The 25,409-nt window shown below is 32.4% G+C and overlaps 2 protein-coding genes across 5 annotated transcripts in view; both read right to left on the bottom strand.

The window, feature by feature from the left end:
- The window catches only part of LOC111046774 (protein Malvolio), a 45,991-nt gene extending 44,788 nt beyond the window's left edge, over positions 1 to 1,203 (bottom strand). For both annotated transcript variants that reach the window (XR_005570336.1, XM_039419405.1), the window contains exon 1: positions 149 to 1,203. The gene's annotated coding sequence lies outside the window, so the exon portion shown is untranslated. The remainder of the gene's footprint in view (positions 1 to 148) is intronic.
- Positions 1,204 to 2,983: 1,780 nt separating this feature from the next.
- Positions 2,984 to 22,550, bottom strand: LOC111046775 (protein Malvolio). 3 transcript variants are annotated; one of them, XM_039419408.1, is made up of 12 exons: positions 22,310 to 22,550; positions 17,568 to 17,670; positions 14,472 to 14,632; positions 13,286 to 13,408; positions 12,491 to 12,717; positions 10,952 to 11,090; positions 9,893 to 10,048; positions 8,972 to 9,130; positions 8,312 to 8,359; positions 7,160 to 7,318; positions 5,839 to 6,062; positions 2,984 to 4,681 (listed from the first exon to the last, which is right to left on the bottom strand). In XM_039419408.1, the coding sequence occupies exons 2-12, from the start codon at positions 17,623 to 17,625 to the stop codon at positions 4,465 to 4,467; spliced, it is 1,671 nt and encodes a 556-aa protein (XP_039275342.1). In that variant the 5' UTR covers positions 17,626 to 17,670; positions 22,310 to 22,550; the 3' UTR covers positions 2,984 to 4,464. The 3 variants fall into 3 exon arrangements, with proteins under 3 accessions (XP_039275342.1, XP_039275343.1, XP_039275344.1); XM_039419409.1 differs by lacking the exon at positions 22,310 to 22,550 and adding an exon at positions 19,611 to 19,847; XM_039419410.1 differs by lacking the exons at positions 17,568 to 17,670; positions 22,310 to 22,550 and adding an exon at positions 16,337 to 16,482 and having other exon boundaries at positions 2,991 to 4,681.
- Between the last annotated feature and the right edge of the window lie 2,859 nt (positions 22,551 to 25,409).

Here is a 25,409-nt window from a genome sequence, read left to right as displayed (position 1 = left end):
ATAAAATTACTAGTATCGTATGCACAGAGAATATAATATATTTCAGTATAAAACCACTATAAAAAACGCTGATAGATGTCTATCATTCTTTGATTAGGTATCAAACAAAATAATTACGATATTATAATTTCTGAAGTAAAATTCTTACCTTTGGCAAACTGGTGTAAATTAACGAAGGAGTAGTTTACTTTGTTTTGGAAAGTAATACAGTAACTTTTATTATCAGCACCTTATCTGCTGAGGGCAACAGGCAATAACACGCCCGGTGAATTTAAAACTACGCGCGTCTCTAGTTTTGAAAATTATTAAAAATGTGATCTGCCACGATACCACAAGTCTCGATAGTAAACACTCACGCAAATCCTTAACACCGCACAACTTGAAAACACTACTACCTCATTCGTAAACCCCCGAAAACAGCGAACGTTGTTCAGTCGCTGAATTGTCTTTTTTGAAAACTGGTTATCACTTGAAGTTCGCCATCTGTGCTCCTGAACAATTTCTCAGAATAGAAAAACAGTGCACAGCATTCCTTGTGCTGCGGTTGACGAGTTGAATGAAACTGCTGGCATGTCGAAGATAAAACTGCCAGACCGAACCGACGCGATCGCGATACCACAGCCGCCAACTGAGAACTCAACAGATAGGACAGAGATGAACGCCTTTCTACTGGCAACGCAGAGCTACTCAATTGATATAAATCCTGACGTCATTCTGTGTTTGAACGTGATGTGTGTTATGGAGGGGGCTGATGTATAGGAATTAATTCATGTACCACGTGTACGAGGCTGTCATTATTTCATTTTTGTATTATTTCATCAAGAGACGATGCGAATGAAGATTAGCAGCATCAGAATCTAAGTTGATTAGAGACTTATCGAAATGGGAATCACACTTACAGCAAATTTTTATCTCAATTATTCCTCTTTCGTAATCGGTGGTTCACACAGAACACAGAACAGACAACAAACACTGACTAATCACATTACTGGTAATCTCAATATTGGTGTCAAAAATAGGAAATTTATATTACCAGAGTAGAATATAAAAATGAATTTTATGCATAGAGAATGATTATACTGTATAAGTTAGATTGAACTAATAATATTAGTTATTCAACAATTAATAATTTGATAATAAGCAATAATAAATATTAATTTGGACAAGCTTGGAAATAAATAGAAAGCATTTTTCTTTGCCGTGAAAAATTGGTGTGAATCTTATCTTTTGAAAGATGGTGTTGAGAAGTTTTCATCTCCTGTTTTGTGTTCTTTCACAAAGTAAATTTTTTATGAGTGTTGAAACTGTTTGAAATTTGGCTTTGAACTCGAAGGATTTTTCAACTTTGAGCGCTCATAAAAATTTAAAAAACGTCAAACGAAGTGATCAAATTACCTATATATGTATCTTATTGGAAATTTAATCCTCATTCCAACGATATCCTTTTAGAATTAGATTTTATCTGATAGTTTTTTAGTTATCGACGTTTTTAAAAAATATCAAAAATCGATATATCTCAAAAACTAAGGTAGAGATAAAAGAGAATTTTACTAAACGTGAACATTTTTTGCTGCAAATTGCATGTAGAATCAAATGGTCTTTGGCTGTTACACCTTTCGTGGGACGCTCTGTATAGCAGAGAGAAACTGAAAATCTCATGAATTGTAGAGGATGTGATTTACGGTATTTTTGTAGCTTAAAAGTGTTTCTCATTCCAATTTATAGATATGGCGTTTCAGCTGGATGACATTTTTACTACCGATATAATTTTATCAAAAATAATTGCCACTTATAGTATTCTCATTATCAAACTTATTATTACATGATAAAAATTGATTATAAACAGTTAAATTTTGTTAAAGTATAGGAACTTGAGAAATAACAATATTCTTATTAATAGAGGAAGGAATCAGCTTATACATATAACAGGGTAAGAAATACATTACTTATGAACTAATAAACTGATTAATTTATTTTTACATAAAAATGCTGAATTCACCGAGGATGGATATAGGCTTGTTTTTATTGATATTAATCAATTAATTTAAATGTAATAATAAAACAAATTTATTCAATTTGTGATTCAAAGTTTACGTAACTAACTATAACAGCTTAACCAAACAGAGCTTTCTCCAAGTGATTCAGTAGCTTAATTGGTAGCATGCGCGGTTCAAGAATGGAAGGTACCAATCAAACTCTTCTTTTTTGCAGAAAATTTTCAACTCTTATGTAGATTATCCACGTAATTTTGAAAAAATAGTAAATAACTATTATATAATTTTATGCTTCCTGGAAATAGGAAGAGACTCGGCTGTTGTGCAGAGTTCCGATTACACTCCGATCATACAGGCGGACGACTGCATGACAGAGAAATGGACAACTGATTTGAATATGGCAAGCCACACCTGTCCATCAAATGACCTGATGTTCTACTCTACCATCGCCCTCCAAGAGAGATATCTATCATGAGTCGGATCGGAACACTGCACATGACATGATGAGTGTCCTCGGCTTTATACGTATATAATCATTCGTAATTGAATAACTTTTCACAAATTATTTCATTAGCTTGAAACGGAAGTTTGGACAATTAGCTTGATATAGGGTATAGGCTATCGAGCTTTTGGCTGCTTCTCATTTGGCCTTGATTTTTCTTTATCATCGTCTGCAGCAACAGAGTTCATTTTTCATTCAATAACAGCTCCAAAGTAAATTTTGATACTGTAAAAAAATTTCTTCTAGCAAGTTTCATAAAATACATTTCAGAATAATAACAAAAGTATTCAACAGTGAATAGTGATTCAACAAAATTGCAGTTTCCTCAATTTATGATTAATTTATTATTATCAAATAAGTATGACTTGGAATATGTTCATAGATTATGTTAATTTATCAGTTAAAGAAATACCTTGTATACTCTTGTGAGACATCAAGTTTATGAAAGTAGGCTGCTTTAGAGGAATATGAAAAGACTTATAAAGTATTTCAACTTAACTATAAATTTATTGATTATTATACATGAAAAGTTATAATATCACAATTGAGAAAGGCTTAGCAATCAAATCGTAGGCTATATTGAGAGGAAGACTATTGACAGATTCAATATCACAGTTATTCATAATCAGAAATTCATTAAAAAATTTAATCATAAATCTTTTAAAAACAATAACACTCCAGTGCATATAACATTCTTAGATACTAAAATATCTTTTTTCAGAAAAAGAATAAGTCAAATTTTTTAAGATAGGATTAGTGATCAGCTAATAAAAACGGAGATGAAAGTACTTATAATAATTTTTATGGCAGATTGGACAGTGATTAAATGTACCTAGATTCAAGCTAGTGAAATTTTTTTAGTGAAATAAACTCTTATGTGGTTCTATAATATGTGGAAGAGAGTCAGAGAAGTTTAAATTAGTAATTTGCTATACAGTAGCACATATATTGGAAATTCAACAAAGATATTTAGATGAACACTGATACAAAGATTGCATAGAGTGATGTGAAACAGGCATGATTTTTAGAACCTAAAACGAATTGTATCAAGTTTTCAAGAATTGACATAAAACTAGTTTTCTATCACTTTTTAGTTTCTCAAACATTATCATTTGTTGACGAGTTCAAATTGGATAAAATTTATCACAAATAATGCACCAATATGTGACTAGCATTATAATAACTGAATAGCTATAGTATTACATGGTTTTAGCGAATTGGAGGAAGCTGGAATGACGGTTGCAATGCATGTGGGATATTCTTAAACTGAGGATATTCTTACACTAGACATTCAATTCAAAGATTGAACAAGAATGGGTCATTAAGAAATTGAATTCTTCTCAGTATTTTCAAACTTTTGAAGATTGTAGGGAAAGAGCGCCGAGATGGAATGCTTGTTCAAGACGCTTTTGATATAGATTCAATGTACTATACGGTATAATACTAATTTCTAATCAATCAACCGTGAAGGCTCATTCTCCAACTCTGATATTTCTAAAAAAGGATGTTTCACATCTGCACCCCTATATTCAAAAAGTCACTAATATCATAAAGAAAACAGTCATCCTTTCTGTATTCTTACTCTATATCCTAATATTCATTACTGTAATATTCAATCAAGTATGGCTTGTTCTCCAACTCTATGGATATTTCTGAAACAGAAAGATTTCTCATCTTCACCACAATATTCTACCAAGAAAAATTCGTTCCACAAAAATATAAAACATAACAATAGCAGATGCCAACCAATCACATAATAAAATATACATTCAACAGATCAAAATTCATTCCATAAAAAATTTAAAAGCACCCTGGAAAAGTCTTACACATTTTTTTTTGTGATAGTGCTTCACATATTCGGAGCTATTATTGACTAAAGTATTTTGAAGCAAGTGCAATCAAATGCTGGTACTCTCATAGTTACTCTCAGCAAATTATATTTATGGTTTTCTTGGTTGAGTTGTGCGTTCAACTGCTACTGGCCTTTGGCATTGGGGACGGTCGCATACTATTGATCATGTGAGCGACCAGGTAAGTGCAAATGGTAACATAGAACGTGCTGTAGATGAGGACGCCTATCTGAATGAGCCAGTTGTCAATCAAGTCAGCCACCTGGAAGAGCAGGAATGTCGCGTTGATGCCCAGGACACCAAACATACAGCTCAGTGCCAGTGTTCGCATCAACCTGCAAAGCAAGAAGAAACGAGTTCAGAAATCATAATAATATATTATCAAGCTGGGTGCCACATTCAGAGTTTCAATCCAACTTATGACAGATATTTCTGTGGAGTGAAGGATTTGTGGCAAGACAAATCATATGATATGCAGCATTCTAGGCCGTTGTCATCGGTGATCGGACGAAACCCTGTTTGACATGTGTGGCCCCGACGTTAAGGATAACAGACACAGGTACGGAGAGGAAAAATCAAACTTCTGCATGTAGACGTGAGCAGACGACCTAAGCATATAGACGGTCCCGACCCGTCCGTGTGCATTGCAACATTCGATCACCTGGAGAGGGATATTTCCTCAGTTTGTCTGCATACTGTGTGTGTCCGTATACAAGTCTATTGCTCCGTGCGTTTGTCTTTCGGCGAAAATCTTGTAAAGGTAATGGAATTGAAAGGGTTGAATATGAAAAATATGCAAGACATTGATGGAATCGAAATTATTGGTTCCTGTGATGAACTACTCACTAATTGTCATAAGTTACTCAATACTACAGATTGTAGTATACTACATTACTAAAGACTGCTGTATAGTATACTACAATACTGCAATCCTCAAATGATTCCAAATTTAAAACTATCTACTCTTATTTTTAAAATTTGCAAAGATTCATGTCCGGTTGCACAAAATCATGTTTAATTCTAATCGTGATTGATATCACGACAACAAATCAGGAAAGGCTTTTTTCGAAAAAAGGCTACTTTGGTTCTCGTGAAATTTATCACGATTAAAATTCAACTACCCTCTATGCAAGCAGCACTTATACACTTCAAAACAGATATAACTAAATCACATTTTGCTATTGGAAAAACGACTAGCAGTCAGATTTTTCACAATAAATGAATTAATCACTCACTGTGACAACGAGATCTTTTGGCATGACAACCAAGAAGAAGAGTTACCTGCCGAAAGATCTCGTTGTCACAGTGAGTGATTAATTCATTAAATTTATTGTAAAAAATCTGACTACTAGTCGTTTTTTCCAATAGGAAAAAGTGATTTAATAATAAGCAGTTCGTAATGGAAAACAACATTGAAGAAATATGATTATGTGTCACAATGTCACACCCCAAAACAAATGAAATGTTATTGTGATAATAGGTGACCGCGCACCTTCCGTTGGCGAACTCGCCCATGATACGCGGGTCGCTGGTGAATGCAACTGTGGGAATGGCGGCGAACGGCAGCTGCAGACTCATGACAGCGTTCAGCATGTCGTTCATGCCGCTCAACTCATCGATGTTCGAGTAGAAGGCGATGGAGAAGGTGGGCAGAATCGCCACCAGCCGCGTGAACAGCACTCGCTTCCACCGACACCACTTCAGGTTCAGGAAGCCCTGTCACAAACAAGCATATCAGCTGATTAATAATAGTTAATTTACCACAAGGAGTTAACAATGAAACCCTGTCACAAATGAGCACATAAGCCAATTAATTAGAGTGTTTTACAAGGAGTTACCAAGAATACCCTGTCACAAATGATCACATCAGCCGATTAATAATATATAGAGTTCCACAAGAGTTGACAAAAAAAATCCTGTCACAAAAGTGAGTACATCAGCCAATTAATTAAAGTGTTTCACAAGGAGTTAACAAGAAAACCATGTAATAAATAAGCACATCAATTCAATTCAATTTATTCACACCACACAAACATACAATAAGAAGAACTAATAAACAATACCGTAATAGTAAAAATAAATATAAAATGAAGTAAAAATAAATAGTAATTTATAGTAAAAATGAAGACGAAATTGCATAATTGATGTGGTGTGCTGGAAAAAAGAGGAGGGAAATACCTTGCAAGCCACGGTATGGTTTTTCATGTAATAGGCAGGTAAAAGGTTCAACAGAAAGGGAAAAGAGGTGACAGGGAAGTGGAAGTAGGTACCGGTAGGTATGGTAGGTGAAAATAGGCAGGGCTGGCTGAGGGAATCACCAGTCAATAATAGAGTTTTGAGAAGAGTTAATAACAAGAAAATCCTGTCACAAATGAGTACATCAGCCAACTAATAATAGAGTCACTTATTTGTTATTAAATTGAATATAACGATAAACAGTCAAATTTCTTAAAAGAATTTATTCACTTACTGAGACAACGAGATCTTTCGGCAGGTCTTCCATCTTCATGGTTGTACTTATAGACGAGTGGAAGGTTTGGATGCCAATTTTTAGTACCTATGATGTTATTGGTGTCTATTGGGTTTGACTGTCTGACTGGGTGTCTATAGGGTTATCAGTGTATGGAACGACTGCTAGTCATTCTATTTAATAACAAAAAAGTGATTTAATAGTACGCAGTTCTAATGGAAAACAACATGCAATAATAGAGTGTTCCACAAGGAGTTGACAAAGAAACTATGTCACAAATAAGTACATCAGCCGATTAATAATAATAATGGTAGTTTTATTCTGATTTTGATTTTGAATTTACCTCCATAGCAAACTGTCCAGCATAGCATCCAGTCATGGTGCTACTCTGCCCAGCAGCCAGAATGCCCACAGCCCATATGTACATGGCCGCCACCCCAAATTGACAGCCCAGAAATATTCCTCCCTTGTAGATGTCCATTTCAGCCATCTGGTTGTCATCCTACAACAACAAAAAATAATGTCTCAAGAAAACAATCAATTCTGATTTAATTCATATTTACTAATTTAAACTTTGCTTCTCATATTATAGAACTGAGATTCCCATAAAATAAATTAATAATCCTATCAAGCAATAGGGTAAATTAAAACAACAACAAGATATCTATTCCTCAATGGAAATAATTGTTTTAATCAAGTCTGCGAATTTCATGACAGCCATTCTTCCTACAGATTCAATTCTATATATAAAAATATGACAGTGGATAGAATACATTCAGAGATTTAGTAGTATTATTCGATAGTGAAATTATATAAAATAAGATAAATAACGTATAAATATTTATAAAATATAACGTATGAAATAGGTATAGAAGATATAAAAATAATAATATCATTGCTATTGAAAAAATAATATTGAAATAAAAACAACATCTTGTCTATTCTTCCAAAATGGAAATGGTCTACTCAAAACTCAAACCACAACTATTGATAATAATGATCCCTCAAACATTGAAAAAGATTTTCTCTATATATTAAGAGCAATTTCAGGAATATCATCAAAACCTAGGTGTTTTTATTTCACTATCGAACAATACTACAAAATCTCTGAATGTGTTCTATCTACTGTCATTATTTTTTTATAAATATAAATTATAACTATTGAATCCTGACGAATATTTATATAACTCCTCTTTCGGACTAATATGCAATTGAAATTCAGGAATGGAATAGTAAGGGCTATAGGCTAAGCCTGTTTTTCCGTTTCCAATCATTTTATGATAAAGCTGTTTTGTCATTGTTGTTAAATAAATAAATATTCATATTAGTCCTGATTACATTTGAAATATATTTTACACTCGGAGATTATTATTGGATGCATAGGCTACTTTTGAGCTATTATACTATCAGAGTAAAATTTAGATTGAACATAGTTTTGGTACCATGACTTATTGTAAAAAATGCAAGAATTTAAATAAGAATCAACTCAGCTCACCTGTATTGTTTCTAGATAGGAACTATTGGCCGCTATGCATATTTCTCTCTGGAAATAAGTAAAAAATATATTATATAGAATAATAGACTAATATTAGATATAATAAAATATCAATATCCTAGCTTGCTGAATTTCGTGGATTATTATTGAAATGACTGCGTATTATTGTGGCGATTATTAAAATGACTGCCTATATACAGTAGTAACTCATAAGAATAACTACAGTAGGTACATTATATTGTTGTAGGCTTAAACCGTATACAGCTGAAAAGTATTTTTTATGAAATATTTTCCCAATATATAAACTAAACCAAAATCATTATTCAACTACCTAGTAAATCTTCTAATTCATCGTAGTCATAATTTCAAGATGAAATTAGAGACTATTAAAATAGAACGATTTTTGAATATTGAAACATCATCTCTTCCAATTGTCAATGAAAAAATACAGAGTGAGATAATGCTTTAGTGTTAGCATAGTTTTCCCACGAACAAAATACCGTACTTCTGTAATAAAGCAGGTATAGTAAGCGAGAAGCATGAGTAAAAAATGATACGGTACGGTACGCCTCCCTCGACATCCTATGAGAAATTGAGAAATGCGCTACCCTATTGATGGTTCTCTACTTTTCCTAGTTCTTATTGAATTTTGCAACTTACCACTTCATGATTGGTTTTACCGAATACGCCGTGTGCAAAAACGGCGAGAACAAAAACGTTGATAACTAGGGAAACAGCCAGAGCGATTCCAGTCTCAATAAAATAGTACATGTTTGCCTCTTTCACTTTGGCCGGTTTAGAATGATCGATCTCTCGTGACTGAAAACAATAATCAAGATGAAATTCAATGTTTCTGACATCACATTAAGATATATGAAATATTAGAATATTAATAAGTAGGCTAGATAATTTATCATGAAATTAAGGAATTGCTTAAAGAAGTTACTAAGCAAGTAGTTTTTATATGCTCATTGTAATTTTATTATGTTTTCTAGGTTGGTTGATTTAGCGTTCACTGTAGTTCACTTCCTTCACTCAAATATAGCCTGATAAAAATTTATATAATTTGATGCAATTATTTATTCGAAGTACACAGAATTGTTTTGTCCCTAAAATTAAAAAGTTTATTCAACCAAATAAAATAAACAATAAAATGAATAAATACGCGATTACATAATATATTAAAGCACAATGAAATTCCATCATGGAAAGTATTGTGAAACATCTTATACCCGTACTTGAATGAATTAAGTAGCCCAGGATGGGTTGTAGTAAATGTATGATGATGAAATAATACGAGTGAAAAAACAAGAACTTTTACAGCAGCTCAAAGAGTATAGGCAGGAGATAGAAGCCTCAGAGGTTGGCGCCTATACTTTCAAAATTCTATTGAATTATATTGCTCGGGTTTTTATAGAAAAATATGCCGTGATGACAATATGTACCTATACAAGAATAAATAGGTAATAGGTTTTCAGTTTTGGCACTCATTAACACTAACCTTTTACCATTGCATAAATCTCCACTTTGAAAAAAAAATATTAAAATACTTTTCGACTAGAATAATAATTGTTGGCTGACCTTTACAAGTCCCGAATGCAGGTAGAGATTGTGCGGCATTATAATTGCTCCAACGATTCCCACTCCGATCAGTAGACTGTGAGAGTCACAGCCCGAACATCCCGGAATCAGCAGGCCTTTCATCAGCTCCGTGGTGTCCGGTGTTACAACAAAGAACTACAACCAAAGAAAAACATTGTAAGATTATAAAATGCCAACAGAGTAATGTTTATCATTTAATGTTGATTCAAAGTAATTTGAATAGTTTTAAAACCGTCAACATTAAATAGATTTAAAAAAGCAAAATTTCTCTGATTGAAACAGATATTTAATTCAACATTTTTTGTCATTTTTATAGTTGAGTAGAGTAAGAGAGATGAAAATTTATAGCTACTCTGATGAACTATTATTTTTCCAATCACGTGTTATATAATTCGATACCACCTGCCAGGACACATTCTGTTATAGTGAGGTCCACTTTATAATGACAGTGGAGAAAGATAGGAGAACAATGTTGCCGATCCTCACTGTCTTGTCAATGCCTTCTTGACGGTAGCTGATACAGGTTTATTAATTTAATATAAATTGTTCATTCTCGTTTAAAATAATCAATTATATTTTATTAAGCGAGGAATTATATTTTTCAATAATTTCATAATGAATTTCCATAATTAAGATGAAATATTTTGTTAATTAATTATTAATTCTACATTGTTAAAAGCCGATCTGGCAAGAGAGCAAAGCGAGAGAGAGATAGCGCTATCCGCTTTGTTGAATGATAGACAAGGATAGCAACACCATTGCTAATCAAACACTGCCATTATAACGTGGACCTCACTATAGGGTCAAAACATAGTGCAGCGGCGTTGGTAGAGTGTAGCAGAGAAGGTAGCTGAGAGTGTTAATATACAGAGTTGGGCAATGAAGTATGGAGGATTTGGAATAGCTGTTGCACCTTCCTTCTTCCTTGTACCCGTTTCCTCCGTCGCTTCACTATGTTTTGACCCCTATACTCAGACACAAGTCACATACTTATGAGGGATACAGTAAGAAAAGTCAAAACGTGAATAAATTACCAACCTCATATCCAAAGGAGGTAGCCATTACTCCAATCAGAATAGCAAAGAACAGTTCCAGCTTACGTAGGCCATACTTGTCTAACATCAGAAAAGTGAATGTATCCACCACTGTAATAAGTACACCGGCCCAAACGGGAATTCTGAAAAATACAAAATGAGCTCTTCCGAATCAAAATCAAAACATCAATTTCCAACAGCAACAAAAAGAATACTGCATGATAAGGAATAGAATTGATTTGCTGACAGGATAATAAATAAAGTACGTATAATACGAAATCTCAATATCCAGAAGAATCCGAATCGAATCCATAAAACGCTTTAATAAATCATTACTGTATCCTCATTCTTTAGCTTAATTCACAATCAATCTCACTTGAAACTATTTCAAACAATCTGAGAGCCCTTAGTCCTGAAGGTTGCTTGCTTATTATTATAATTGAAGATTTATTAATATTAAACTTCAAAGAAAGTATAGTAGACGAGCACTGTGTGTAGGCCTACACTGATATTGCTGTCAGTCATTCTGTACCCATTCTGTACAGAGGTTTAAGCTGTAAAATAGCTATTTAAGAGCATAAAACTTGACTTTATTGCTTGAGAAAAACAACAGTTATTGCGTGAAACAATAGATAAAAATCCTCGCCGGCCAAAATAGCCGAGTCAACTGAGGCTCAACTCACACTAACGCGACTCAAGTCGAGAAGGGACTCAACTCTAGTCAAGAGCATGTGTTCTCAAATGGTGACGTCTCGGAGACTAGAATCGACTGGTCTGAGTGTCACAATTTGGAAACACATGCTCTTGACTAGAGTCGAGTCTCTTCTCGACCCGAGTCGCGTAAGTGTGAGTTGAGCCTAAGGCGTTGCACCCTTCAGTCTGCTAGTATTACCTGGTCGCGGGTTCGAATCACACAGAATCCCATAGTTTGAACATCTCAACAAATCACTCTCGCATACCTCCCATTATACCCACGCACAAGCAAGAAGCTCAGTTGGGCATCATCCGCAATAAAAAAAGATGACATAATAAGGCGACACGTACTGAAGCGCGATAATTTTGCGAAAGCATATTATTGGAAAGCGATTTGGCGAGAGTGTGGTGCTGAAATGAGTGTCGGTACCGTAAGTTATACTCTGTGCAAATCTTCTTCAGACTTGGAGGAATTTGCGGCGCAGAGAAATGGAGGGAGATCAGCCAATTGCAGTGATTGATTGAGTCATAGGTGGAAGCGTAGTTGTCAATTTGTCGAATATAGTCAGTCGAGTCTGTGATTGCAGAGAGGAAACTTCCTAAGTTAACATGGGCGCTTGAATACTCACTGGAAATTAGAGAAGGCTGGCCGGTACATAACGGCAACATAGCCGCCGTTGTGCCTTCTATGCTGCGCATGACCATCCCAAGTCGGAAGTCAATTTGAAAGGAGTATCGTGTGAAATCGGGCATTAGTGAATAGTACCATGGAGTAAAGATACTGTTCATGGATATCTTCTAGATTATTAATAAAGATACCTAGATTATTTGTGTCTCTGATAGTACTTACAGTTTGTTGGAGAGCAGATAGAGTGCAATGGCGGTGCCGATGACCTCCTGCATGTCCGATCCGATGATGGCGATTTCCATCATGAGCCAGATGAAGACTCGCGGCCATTTGCCATACTGACGGTAGCAGACCTCGGCCAAATGAAGGCCTGTCACCACGCCCAGTCGGGCTGACAGCCATTGGATGTAGAAACCCAGCACTGTCGACCACAGCACTACCCATAGCAACTGTCCAAACATTCATTGAAATTTAAATGTATTGCAACATGACTGCAACTTACAATACAGTATCAATTATATATAAATAACATGAAGGTACAATGTACGTAATAGTATAAAACGTACTATAAAAATGAATAATACATACACATATAAAACTATTCATGTATAATAATTATTACAAATATCCAATGAAATCTATACAAATAGAACTAAGGACTTCTGCTACTGCTAATATTGACGGAATAACTAAATAGCAGAAGGAATGAAACTGTCCAAAAATTGCGCCTAGATCGGGAATCAAACCCGGTACGGCACCTCTCCGTTGCCTCCGGCAATTGGATATTTGAAATGATTATTAAACAGTTATAATATTCCAGCAGTTGGTTAAACTGTAATTTCTAATAAAATTTTACATCTCACATTTAAAACAGCAAATTAATATTCTCTTTCTGCACTACCATCACCCAAGGATCCCTTGTGTTGTCAAGGGAACCTTAGGTGTTGACAGTGAGTGCAACCAATCAGAACGATTCTAGTAGGTACTGCTAACTGGTTTGAAGAATCTGATTTTCACCTGATATCTAGAAGAGGTTCCTGCTTGAAGATCACACTGGATATTCCCTGGATCAAGGAATGCTATGCTTATAAGAAAGCCTGGTCCGGTAAAAGCCCATAATTTACGAAAACTGAAGGAGTTCTGTGAAACAATCATAAGGGAAACAATGATCGTAATTATGAAAAATGAATTAATAAATTAATATACTACAAATAAGAATTGTGTTTTAATCAGTAATTTACCTAATGATTGAGTAGTTTGTTGAGTTTAAATATAAGAGAAAATTAAGAAGTCAAGTTTTAGAAGCTTATGTATTATCATAGAGAAAACATAGCATTATGCTATTAAGCTTATTTAGTATCATAGAGGAAAGATAGCATCATGCTATTTAATTATTTATTCATTGTCACATTACATCAAGTTTTTGAGTTTCACTCATATGACTGGTAACATATTAACTAAATGAAAATTGTGAAATGGAGTACACGTTTTCTTCAATTAGAAATTTTCTGACTGCTTTTTTGAAAAATTTTACCGAATTTATGTCTCTAATGGCTGCTGGTAGTTTATTGTAAAATCTCATTCCGGCGTAAAATGATGTATTTTCCATGAATATTAGAGTATTTTTTGTCTATCTTTTCTCTATGGTATTATGTACCAACTATCAACTGTTTTCAAAGTAACAGTTACATAGAATTTATCAACTTCAAGTGTTAAATTCAGCATTTTAAAAAATTACTCTTTACAATCAGTTTAGGGCTACTTTTTGCATGAAACATTTTTAGCTTCATAATATCAATCACTTATCCAATGAGCATCCAACTTTTTCGCTACAAAAACACTGGTTTTCAAAGTTCAAGTGTTTTTAATAACTATTTTCAAAAAACGTTAAATTATTTTTTTAACTTACTATAATGCTAAACAATTCATTCATAAAATGGAGTTGAAAATTATTTTCAGTTGGATTTGGCATTTGTAGGTACCGTAAGTGACGGTTACTTATTTTATGACTTCGTCTTCATAATTATGCTTTATGTTGTATTCAATAAAATATTGAAATAAGTTTGACTTATTGTCTGAAGACTGAAGACTAAACACTCTACAGTTCAATAATCAGCATTACAAACTGCAAGATCTGATTCCATAATACAATCTAAGAATCTAAGCACAGAAAATACACTTGAAAGGAATAGAGCTTACTTACAGAATCCGTGTCCGGTATTGCAATCTTTTCATCTGCAAAATAAGTTTGTTTTGGAGCATTTTGTATTGGATTTGGTGATTTTTCAGCACTATAGAGTTTGTTCTTTGTTATATTGGAAATGGTGCCTTCATTTGTGCCACTGCCCCCGATGCCGGTATCATCTGAAATAATAATATGAACAAAACCTTTTCACACCGATACAAAAAAACAAAACAAAATATATGAAATTGTACCGTATTAATAAAATTGAAACTAATTAAACCAACTACATTATACTAGAGATTTAGTAGGATAGGCCTAAAAAAAGTCAATATTAAATTATCTTACATCTAGTAGCTTTATCAATGAATAATTATTGAATGATAGAATAATATCTTTGAATGTGATTATTTTGATTGAATCATATAATTAATATTAGTAGTCAATCTCAATTAATTTTATAAGACGAATATAAAAGTTGATGAAGTTTTAAACAAAAATTATCAACATATATTATTATATTTCCAAGTGTCTCTTTTTTGCAAGGCTGAACACGTAATAAGATTCACTTGAATCTGTCAGCATTAGTTAAACGGAAACACTGATGGATATAACTATATCACTAAGGATATATAGATACTGAAGTTGATCTTGCTATAGTAATAAGATTATCCTATAATGTGGTTGAGAACCAAGGTATCCTGTATCAAAAGATTTTTTCCCCAATCATATTGGAATTCAATCCATACGATACATTACCAGGTACATGCTAAATTTGCGGCTAAGTTTTCTAAATAATACAAGAGTCAAGTTTACATTGTAAGTCCTGTTTTCTCGATGTCTAGTAAAAGATATTGAATACCTAAGTCAAAAATACCTATATTAAGTATATGTTGTTAACGTTTTATAGGTACTATCAAATTCTAGTACAAATAAAAAGCTAATTGAATAGCCATCGATGAAACTTTATGCAATATCACAGACAAGATAATTTTATTGTTGAGATCACATTCTGTGTAAGAATATAATACAAACTACTTTTATTCAGTCCAACCATTTATGTTTATTTCGATTCAACACTAGTGAAATTCACCAAATTCCATTCTGCCTCTGTCCAAATTCAAGATCTTTACTGTCATTTAAAAATTGGTATAATAGAAATTTCATCATTGGAACTCTGACCAAAAAAAATCACCGACATGTCAAAATTATAGTATACAGAGTTGCTTACAATTAACGATAATGAGCAATCTCACATCATTTCATATATCTATGTTTCTTTACCAGTTATCCAAATTTATAATTGGCAAATTTCCACCAGTTGAAACTGATAATTATACATATAATAGTACTCTTGAATAGCACCCTGATTTCCAGTGAATCTATACTTTGTGATGAGCAGAGAAAATTGCATGAAAAACCTAATTCATTATTGGTTCTTATAGGGGGGAAATGTTCACAAGAATAGAAATTTTCTCCAAGCTTGTTAGATTTTGCAAATAAAATGTGATCTTTTTCTGGTTACTGTCCAAAACATATCGTACACAGAATGTTATTGTTGTATCAGTAAATGAATAATAGATTTACTACTTGTAAATCAAATAAAAACACACATATGTTGTTAAATTCTACATAGTTTTATTCGGTACACAACCACCACACGGTTTCGTGATCACACAGGTCACATTTTCAAGTTGACTGGTGTAGAATTTGACAACATATATGTGTGTGTTTTTATTTAATTATGGAAAGGTTCTACGATATTGACAATGACTCAGTCGAATTTCTTGTAAATCAATAAATTATACATTTCGTATAATATTAACGAATTATAGATTTGTTTAAAATTATTGTATAATCAAATTAATAAATTGAAATTTTATGACCTGGCATACTGATCCGATTTGATCGAAACCGAACGATACGTTTTTCTAGTAGCTCATCCGGTCGTCACATAAGCAAAACTAAAACTAACAGCTAAGATTTTTCCAAGACAATTTTGCATGGCTGCTAGAGCGCGCTATGCAATTACACCAAACAATGTTCGAGTAATGAAGAACAATATAGAAGATGTCGAATTCGGTTGACACAGTGACGTGTGAAGGGCAACAGCAGCACCTAGCTTCTTTTCAAACATAACACTTGAAGAGACTACAAATTATTATTGGCTGCATTCTACGCGCGAAACATTTGCTCACCAGTAGTATTTGTTCTCTAAATGCTGATAGAAAATTGATGTCATTATGCAAAAATTCTGTAATTAGAATGTTTTCTTCATCATTTTTAAAATATTTTTGCCAATTGGATATATCTAGTATGGGACTGGTGGATGCATTGCTTATAGTTATAGCAATTAACCTTAGTTAAGGTACTGTGATTTTTATAACTTTAATATGTATTTTCTTTTTCAAGTTATTGAACTAGAATTTATGGATTAGTTTTAATACAGTATTCTATAATGTGAATAATAGACACTGCACTCTTATTCACACTTCAAATTATCTCACGAGAATTGCAATGAATGTTAACACAGTGCTCATTTGCTAATATAATAGGCCAACTCTACTAAGTTTTTGAATTTAGTTGCTCATTACCATGGATTATACATTAGGCTATCATCATACATAATTTCCAAAAATTATTTCAAATTTACTAATATTTATATTAATTAATCTACTACTTAATCATTAATTTTTATGTTATCACGTATAAGTAGACCAGAATTTTATATTCCTGTATTTTTTATATTTTAATTTTTTTATTATTCTTGTGTTTTTTACACAATTTGCAAAGATGTTGAAACCAATATTGTAGTACTTGGATTTTCTTCAACATTTCAATCTATGTGATGTAGATATTTGTTTAGTTCTATTTTAAATAAATACTTTCTACAAATTCTATACATGAGTTGTTTAGAATGGTCGCTATAGACATAGTAGGCGGCTAATAAGGATGCTACACGGTACTGTAGTAAGTGAGCATAGGCTATATTATTATCTATGAATTCGATATCATGCGTGTTTCCTTACATTGATTTATCACATTAAATATTTACAGAGTTCATAGCATAAATTGAATCAAAAAAGGAAAAACTGAAATAGAATTAGTTTTACTCACTTGAAAGCAAAGGATAGCTCTCCGAATATAATGATGTTCCATTCAGTATTCCACTCATTTTCGCCTCAACAAATAAGATTCTTCATAGCAGATTCTCAGCATTCTGTAGCACAATGAAAATGAAATGAAATAATAAATTAATAGATATTAAAAAATAGTGACAATATTTTCATGCATTTGAAAATTTCATTTTAAGTAGAATGTCATAGGTACAATCAGAGAAATCTCCTATAATGATTTCAAGTAGAATGTTATACAATGATAAAACTAGGTACTTTGAATTTGATACCAGTGTGAGAAACAATTTTAGAGTCAACGTACTAAAAACAAATTTAATTTTTTTTTGAACGCACATGCAATAGTTACTTTGAAGTTGGGATGATGCTAATTATATAATCAACCCATCTTGAATTTGAAGTAATAAAAAAGTAAAGCTCCAAATATTTTTCATTTAAGCTAGATGGAATATGAAATGAATGTATAATTTATGTGCTTCTAACTCATTGATTAACACCATAATAATTTTACTCCAGATTATTATTCTTAGTAGGTATCTAATTCAAAAAATAATAAACAATCTGTAATACGGTAAGTATTCTGTGGATTGATATTATGCTCAAATTGACAAACAAAGCTAGTTTGTTGATATAAAACAAAATTTGTTATTTGCTCTGAATAATTGGAGAACTTCTTCAGGAATTCGATGTTCCTCATATGCAATAAAAAATAAACAACTGTTCTATCAAACTGATAAAAGGAAGTCGTTTTATGGAAAGTTTCCTAACTTTAAGTCGAATGAATGCAGTATGAAATTTGTGTTTATTAAATAAATTATACTCTCGTGATCAGTCAACATATTATCTCCCCCCTATTTACACAGGAATTAAATAGCGATATTTTGACTTTGAACAGAAGTCAGAAATCTGGTCTTAAGAGTTCACAGCCTGTGCATTTGGTATTGAGTTGGAATGAGATAAACATAGCGAGAAGAAATCTAATATTTATGAGTGGACAAAAGAGCAGAATGACCTGTAACTTCATTAGATTGGCTTTATAAGAAACGCTTGAACAAAACTTAATCACAGCAACAATAGGAATTACAGCCATAATATTATAACAAAATATATAATTTTTAAACAATTATTAATATTTCTATGAAATATTATCTATTTATGATATAGAAATAATAAATCATATTTATTTTTATAAATAAAAAGGTGTCTTAATAATTTAATAATTATCAGAATAGAATAAGGCAAAATAATTTATTATAACAATAAGTTTCATAGTACCGGTAACTTATAAATGCTTTTATTATACCGGTATAAATTGGATATTATTTCTCTGGACTAAAATAATAATTTAATTATTTGAGATGGAACAATATTTTTTTCATTTTCCCATTTGTTTTTTTTTTTTAATTTCTTCTCAGCACTAAAACGTTTGAATGAAGCTATAAAATTTATTATAAAATACACTATCCACTACCGTATTATTTCCGTGAATAGTTTTTGTCACTACCGTCAATAAAACATTCAAGGAGCTTATAAGTTCAATAAGTACGCTAGCGTAATGTTAAAAACCGGAGAGCAGCGAGAGCAGTACCTACAGTTTTGAAGTACATACCATAGGTACTGCATTATTCACTACAACAAGTTGAAAATTATACAATTGTTAACCTATCAAATTACATAATAGATACTTCACTACAAAAGGTACGGGTAAGCCTATCTGAACATTTTAAGAGAAAAATATCGTTCGGTACATTTTTATATAGGTACTGTTGTTACAGCTCTCATGTGGCAATAAAAATGGTGACTAAAAAGTGAAAATGAGAAAATTAAACAGTAACTTAACTTTGATAAACAAAAAACAAATCAAATTTGAATGCCTTACTTGATAGAAACTTTTATAAAAATCACGTGTGTGCAGTGTTAGCCTGCATACCTCTACTAACTTATTCAGTACAGGCTTCAGATATACGGTAGCCTTACTACGTTCTAAGATAAATACTTTAAAATTAATTATATTTGATTCAGTTACCTTTTAGACAGATGAATATTATAAGAATCTTAGATGAAGAGAATGAATGAAGCACACAACAGGTTGTTAGCGGTAAGCCTATAAACTGGCTACTAAACAGACTAACAGCTAATCTTGGAAGTTCACAGCACTCAGGCTATCGGCCATTCCTGTTTCTATTTGACTTGCTGTGGTTACATAACATCCCAGGATAATATTCAAGTTTACTCTTCTAGCGTATCTTGAGCTATTGTTTAGAATCTCTGTTATTATATTATAGTAGAGGCGAATACAAGACAATATTAGATGAATGATATCCTTATAATTATATTTATTTTTCAATCAATCAGAGGTATGTTTATTAGATTTCTAGGAACTTGAATAATTGATGCATTTATTTTTGCCTAGATACACGCGAGCATGTTCGGTATAGGCATATATAAGAAGATAGCGCAATTATAATTCGAAAGGTACCGTACCATTCTATTGATATCCTTTTTAGCTCCTTATTTAATGTGCGCAGGATATTATTCTGTTTTAGTTGCTATTACAATGGGCTTTTTGCAAAAGACTGATTTTGGTTAGCCTACTAACAGGTCCAAATGATATGACTTCAAGTACATGAAAGTATATGACAGTATATTATATTGATGTAGGCAAAGATAGTATATTTTTATGATAAAAATATATAATATAATAATCAAATTGATATCAGTTGCCAATACAGCGAGAATATTGGATAAATTTCAGGATATAACTATATACAGTAAAGAAAATTCTGTATATGAACAATTGAAAAATAACTCAAAATTATACTCATAAATTGAAAAAAGCAATACAATTCCAAAACCTATAGATTAATCCCAAACAAATCTTATAATATAAAAAACAATACTGTATATAGAAAAATTAAAAAATCCAACTTATTTTTCTGCAACAATTCTTAATTATTTATACTGTACTCTCAGAGTTAAAAAATACTGTAGGGCTGCCTATATAGAAAATTTAGAAAAATCCAACTTATTTTTCTGTGATAATTTCAAATAATGCTCCTCATTATATGCATCAACATAGAATTAAAAAAATATTTTCAGATCTTTACATTTTGAGATATTATGAGCGCATAACATTAAAGTTTTTGGGATAGGTCATTTCAAATTCGGTAAGAGATAAATCCATGAACTTCTGAGGATGAATTCTCCATTGTATTGTTGATTGAATAAAAAAAAAATTTCTAAGAATATCAATTTTTGAGAAAGTTATTCAATTTACCAAAACATATTCAACTAAAAGTTAATTTTGGACATTTTTGGTAGGCTAAATTGAATAACTTTCTCATAAATTGATATTCTTAAAAAAATTGTTTTATTCAATCAACAATACCATACAATGGACAATATTTATCCTCCAAATTTCATGGATTTATTTCTTACCGAATTTGAAATGACCTGTCCCAAAAATTAAAACTTTATGCTCTCTTATCTCAAAAAGTAGGCTAATGATCGGAGAAAAACAATTTTTCCTGAGAAAACTTTTTCATTTTGATAGCTTGATTGTATAAAAATCGAAAAACGCTAAAAAATTTCACCAGTAGAAAGTTTTTTGTAGCATTTGCACAGCCTTTTTTAAAGGCAGCAGTTTGATCTTAAACTTGGAGCAAAGTGTGATCTAATGATCAACTATATTTTTCTTAGTAATCCTCTCTTACTGGAAGCATACAACCTCTCTCCTTTGTGAGGTTTATTACTGTTAGTAGAGAGAATCACTTATTTAACAGTCAGAGCTTCTAGCTCATGCAAAAAACATTAAAACTTTCCATTCAATAAATATAATGCTCATAGTTTGAAGAGAATCTCACTATAAGTACCGTACATAGGTACAGATGTGAACAATGCGACGATCACTTTTTATTGATGAAAATTTAATCATCAACCACAACAGTGATTAATGTGCATTGTATTTGATTTATGCGTCTCTTGACATTAATTTAATAATGGGGTAAGTATATAGATAGTAATAGCCTACTGTTTACTAGAAAGTTTAGATGATTTAATAGATAGGCCCATCCATGAATGACTTTTATAAAACAGTTACCGTACCAATAATATTAAAAAGGACACTTTAAAGAAGACCTACAGAGCAGTCGCTGATACAATAAGCATGATCAAAAAGAAACTAGAAACAATTATACCGAATTTTCAAAATGACAAAATTCAATAAAATAAAAAACAGTGATCAACAAAACTACCGTAGCCTATTCACTAAAAATAGGTAGCTGACTGGTAAAAATGATCGATGATTGTGTCTAAAGATCTGTAAAGCTGCGTTTATACCAAAATTAGGTAGCTGACTGGTAAAAATGATCAATGATTGTCTAAAGATCTGTATTTTTACTCTAGAGTATTTTTATACCATCTGAGAAAACCCCAATAACCGCATACAAAGCAACAAAAATTATTTTTGTAAATATTTTCTTTAATTTCCCTACGAGATAATAAGTAGGAGATATAATAATAACAAGGAGACATAATGAATGATAAATGAGATAAAAAAACAACATGCTCACGTTTGAAACATAAATAAGAATGAATGAAGAACATAATAAACGTATTAAAAATATTTACCCAAATTTTTTTCAACTACAACTCGAATGCGTTAGTCTATTATATTATTGATATTTTCAGGCAGTAAAATATAATATTTAACTTTCAGCTACTAACCTGAATTGAACTTTGATTGCTCAAAAATCCCTGGGCCGGAACACTGTTTCACCGAAATCCGTACCAAACTGATAATGAACGAGAAAAATCTTTCAAATTGAATTAATCATTAAAAGGTTCAAAATTAATTAAAACATAATTAATCCTACTCTACAAAATGGACTCAACCGACTAAAAACACCACTAGTTCATTGAACACGTCAAGTACGGTATAGAAGAAATTTCATGTTGTAATCTGACTGATATAGCCAGATAATAATAATCTACTAAATCAGAGTCTTCATTGATAAAACTCTACGTCACGAATATTTGCTAGATATCTCTCCCTTCTGCCTTCAATGATGAACTAGGGTTTATTCTCGTGTTTTTCATGGTACAGCAGAGTACTTTTATCTTTACTACCACAGGCAATTCGATTGATAATTCAATGAAAGAGAAGTAGTCCAGTCACTATATACATTGGTGCATGCAATTTTTATTGTAGTTCTGATTTTCTGATATATTATTTGGGTACATAAGAGAAGTCCAGAACCAATTTCTTCATGCAAAATTTCCTTGTGCTAGATACAGAGTGGCCCAAAAACCTCGTATTTTCGGCTCATTTTCCAGTTTTCTGCTATTTCTGCCAATTCTCGTAATCGGACAGAAAAATCTGTTCTCGCCTTTTTTTTAGATTATAAAATTCTGAATAAAATGAGATCATTCGGAGAGGCGCACTTAAGGACACCTCAATCATAAGACAAATTCGCAACAGCAGATGAAAGAGAAATCTGTATTGTACATTTCAAGAACAAGTAATGATTTTCTTAATAAGGGGTTACCGAGATACAAAGCTTTGAATATAGGAATTGGCCATTTTTTGTGTATTGGAATATGGGCTTAAGTACACTCAACAATAAATTTTCCAATTTTTAACCGAATTTGACGATGCATAATTTTGGACCGCCTTAACGAGCCGAGAAGAATGAAGTGTAGTACGATAAAATCTGAGCATTGTGTCAAAAGTTATAAATGTTTGAAATTTTTATCCTTGAGGTGTCCTTAAGTGCGCCTCTCCACTAGGAAATACTGAAATGAGGTGCATCTAACAGGTGATTCTCATAGAACATAATCTCATGAACTTATGTCATTGTGCGAAATATCAATGTGAGGACAATGTAGTTGGTGATGATGGTTGAAGCTGAAAATTAGGTGTTTTTCACAATACAAGGAGCATTGTTGTCAGGTGTACCTGGAAATCTATATGAGATAGAGCGCTCTACCTAATCTCGGATTGTAGAGCACAAAAATACGCCCAGAGGGATTTTGAATTATACATCTAAATGGTAAAAATCGGATGATATTGTTGATCAAAAACTAAAATTCATCAAAATTGATTTTTTCTTCAAATTCACTCATTTTTGAAAAATCATAACTCAGTACTCATTGAAGATAGAGTTCCGAATGATCTCATTTTATTCAGAATTTTATAATCTAAAAAAAAGGCGAAAGCAGATTTTTCTGTCCGATTACGAGATTTGGCAGAAATAGTAGAAAACTGGAAAATGAACCGAAAATACGAGGTTTTTGGGCCACTCTGTATCTAGCACAAGGAAATTTTGCATGAAGACATTGGTTCTGGACTTCTCTTATGTACCCAAATAATATATCAAAAAATCAGAACTACAATATAAATTGCAAGCACACCCTCTCTTTTATGTCTATATTGACTGGACTAAAGTTCAAGTGAGTTTTTTTTATAGTTCAAGTCAATCTTTACCTGACTTCAATTCTACAGAGTTGGTGGACATTATGGAAACAGCATATTTCTTTGAAAAGAATAATTTGACAGTAAGCTTAGGTTTTATTGGGAACCCTATTCGGATTACAAAAACTACTTTTGTCGCTTCAAAAATTTGGTTCACCATCTTGAATCCAACCTCTTTTTTCAATGGGAAGGGGGGGGGTCATATGCATGGTTCCGACACAGAATTTCAAGAGAAAATTAATGGCGAAAGCCGCACATCGATATCTCGAAACGTTTCTAAGTTATTCACATTGAAAGATACTATAGTCCATACAAAATTAATTCCGACTTGGAGGGATATGCGGAGCAGAGAAAAGTAGGGATACAGCAGCGGCGATGTTGCCGTGCTAAAGCGGCCAGGTCTGTAGTCTCTAGTAAGTGTAAGCACTGAGCCTAATCAACAATAGCAACTGCGCTTCCTTTTATGACTTCATCACTGTAATTGGCTGATCTCCCTCCATTTCTCTGCGCTACATATTCCTGGAAGTCCTTTTGTATGGACTTTAAATAATATCATACGAAAATGAAATTAGCAGGTGGAAATTGAAACTATTAAATTTTACATAAACCATGAATTCAAGTGGTTGTGACCGGGAGGCTCAGAATTAGTTGACAAAGTGGATTTACTTTAGGATGAAATTTTTAGTATGTTCAATCAGAGACAAGAATAATATAGTTATCCTTACTTATCCTTCATCTATGGTTCAATCCTATTGAAAACGATTTCATTAATATTGTACTTCATAATAAAAAATTTCAATCAACGAATTAAAAAAGCCCCAATAAAACTCTTTTATTGCTTCATTAATTGGTTCAAGTTGGGCCTGCCTTAATAGATTCAAGAAGTTTTTTGAAACGGAAATAATTAAATTGTGCTTACATAGAACAAGCAGATAGTATTGTTATATGCACAGTAAATCCAGTAAGCGGTTCCAGTTTCACAAGACTTTTTAGAATGCAACAGGTCCCTGATCTATGAATAGCTCATCTTCTTTCAACACTAGTTTTCAAGTATCAGATGCCATTCTAATCTAGCGATTAGTATCTCAAACTGGATCAGATGATGATCTAGGCCTACATCACCCTAGCATTACAGTTGCTATTAAATAAATCCAAAAAAAAAAAATATATTTATCATGAATATTGGATTCCATCACGAACTGCGATTAATTCACTTAAACTTTTCACGACTACTAGCAGTCTATTTTTCAAGACTTTCAAGTTTAAAAGTTACACACTTTTGACTAAATCTTACGGCTGGGTAGCCATTCTCAGGTTGTCAAAACCTTAGTTCCGGTTGTACAAAAGCCGGTT

This window comes from Nilaparvata lugens, chromosome 1 (genome assembly GCF_014356525.2).
Source record: "Nilaparvata lugens isolate BPH chromosome 1, ASM1435652v1, whole genome shotgun sequence".
NCBI lineage: Eukaryota > Metazoa > Arthropoda > Insecta > Hemiptera > Delphacidae > Nilaparvata > Nilaparvata lugens.
The sequence above is the reverse complement of the archived record's forward strand: the minus strand, read 5'-3'. Positions and strand labels throughout refer to the sequence as shown.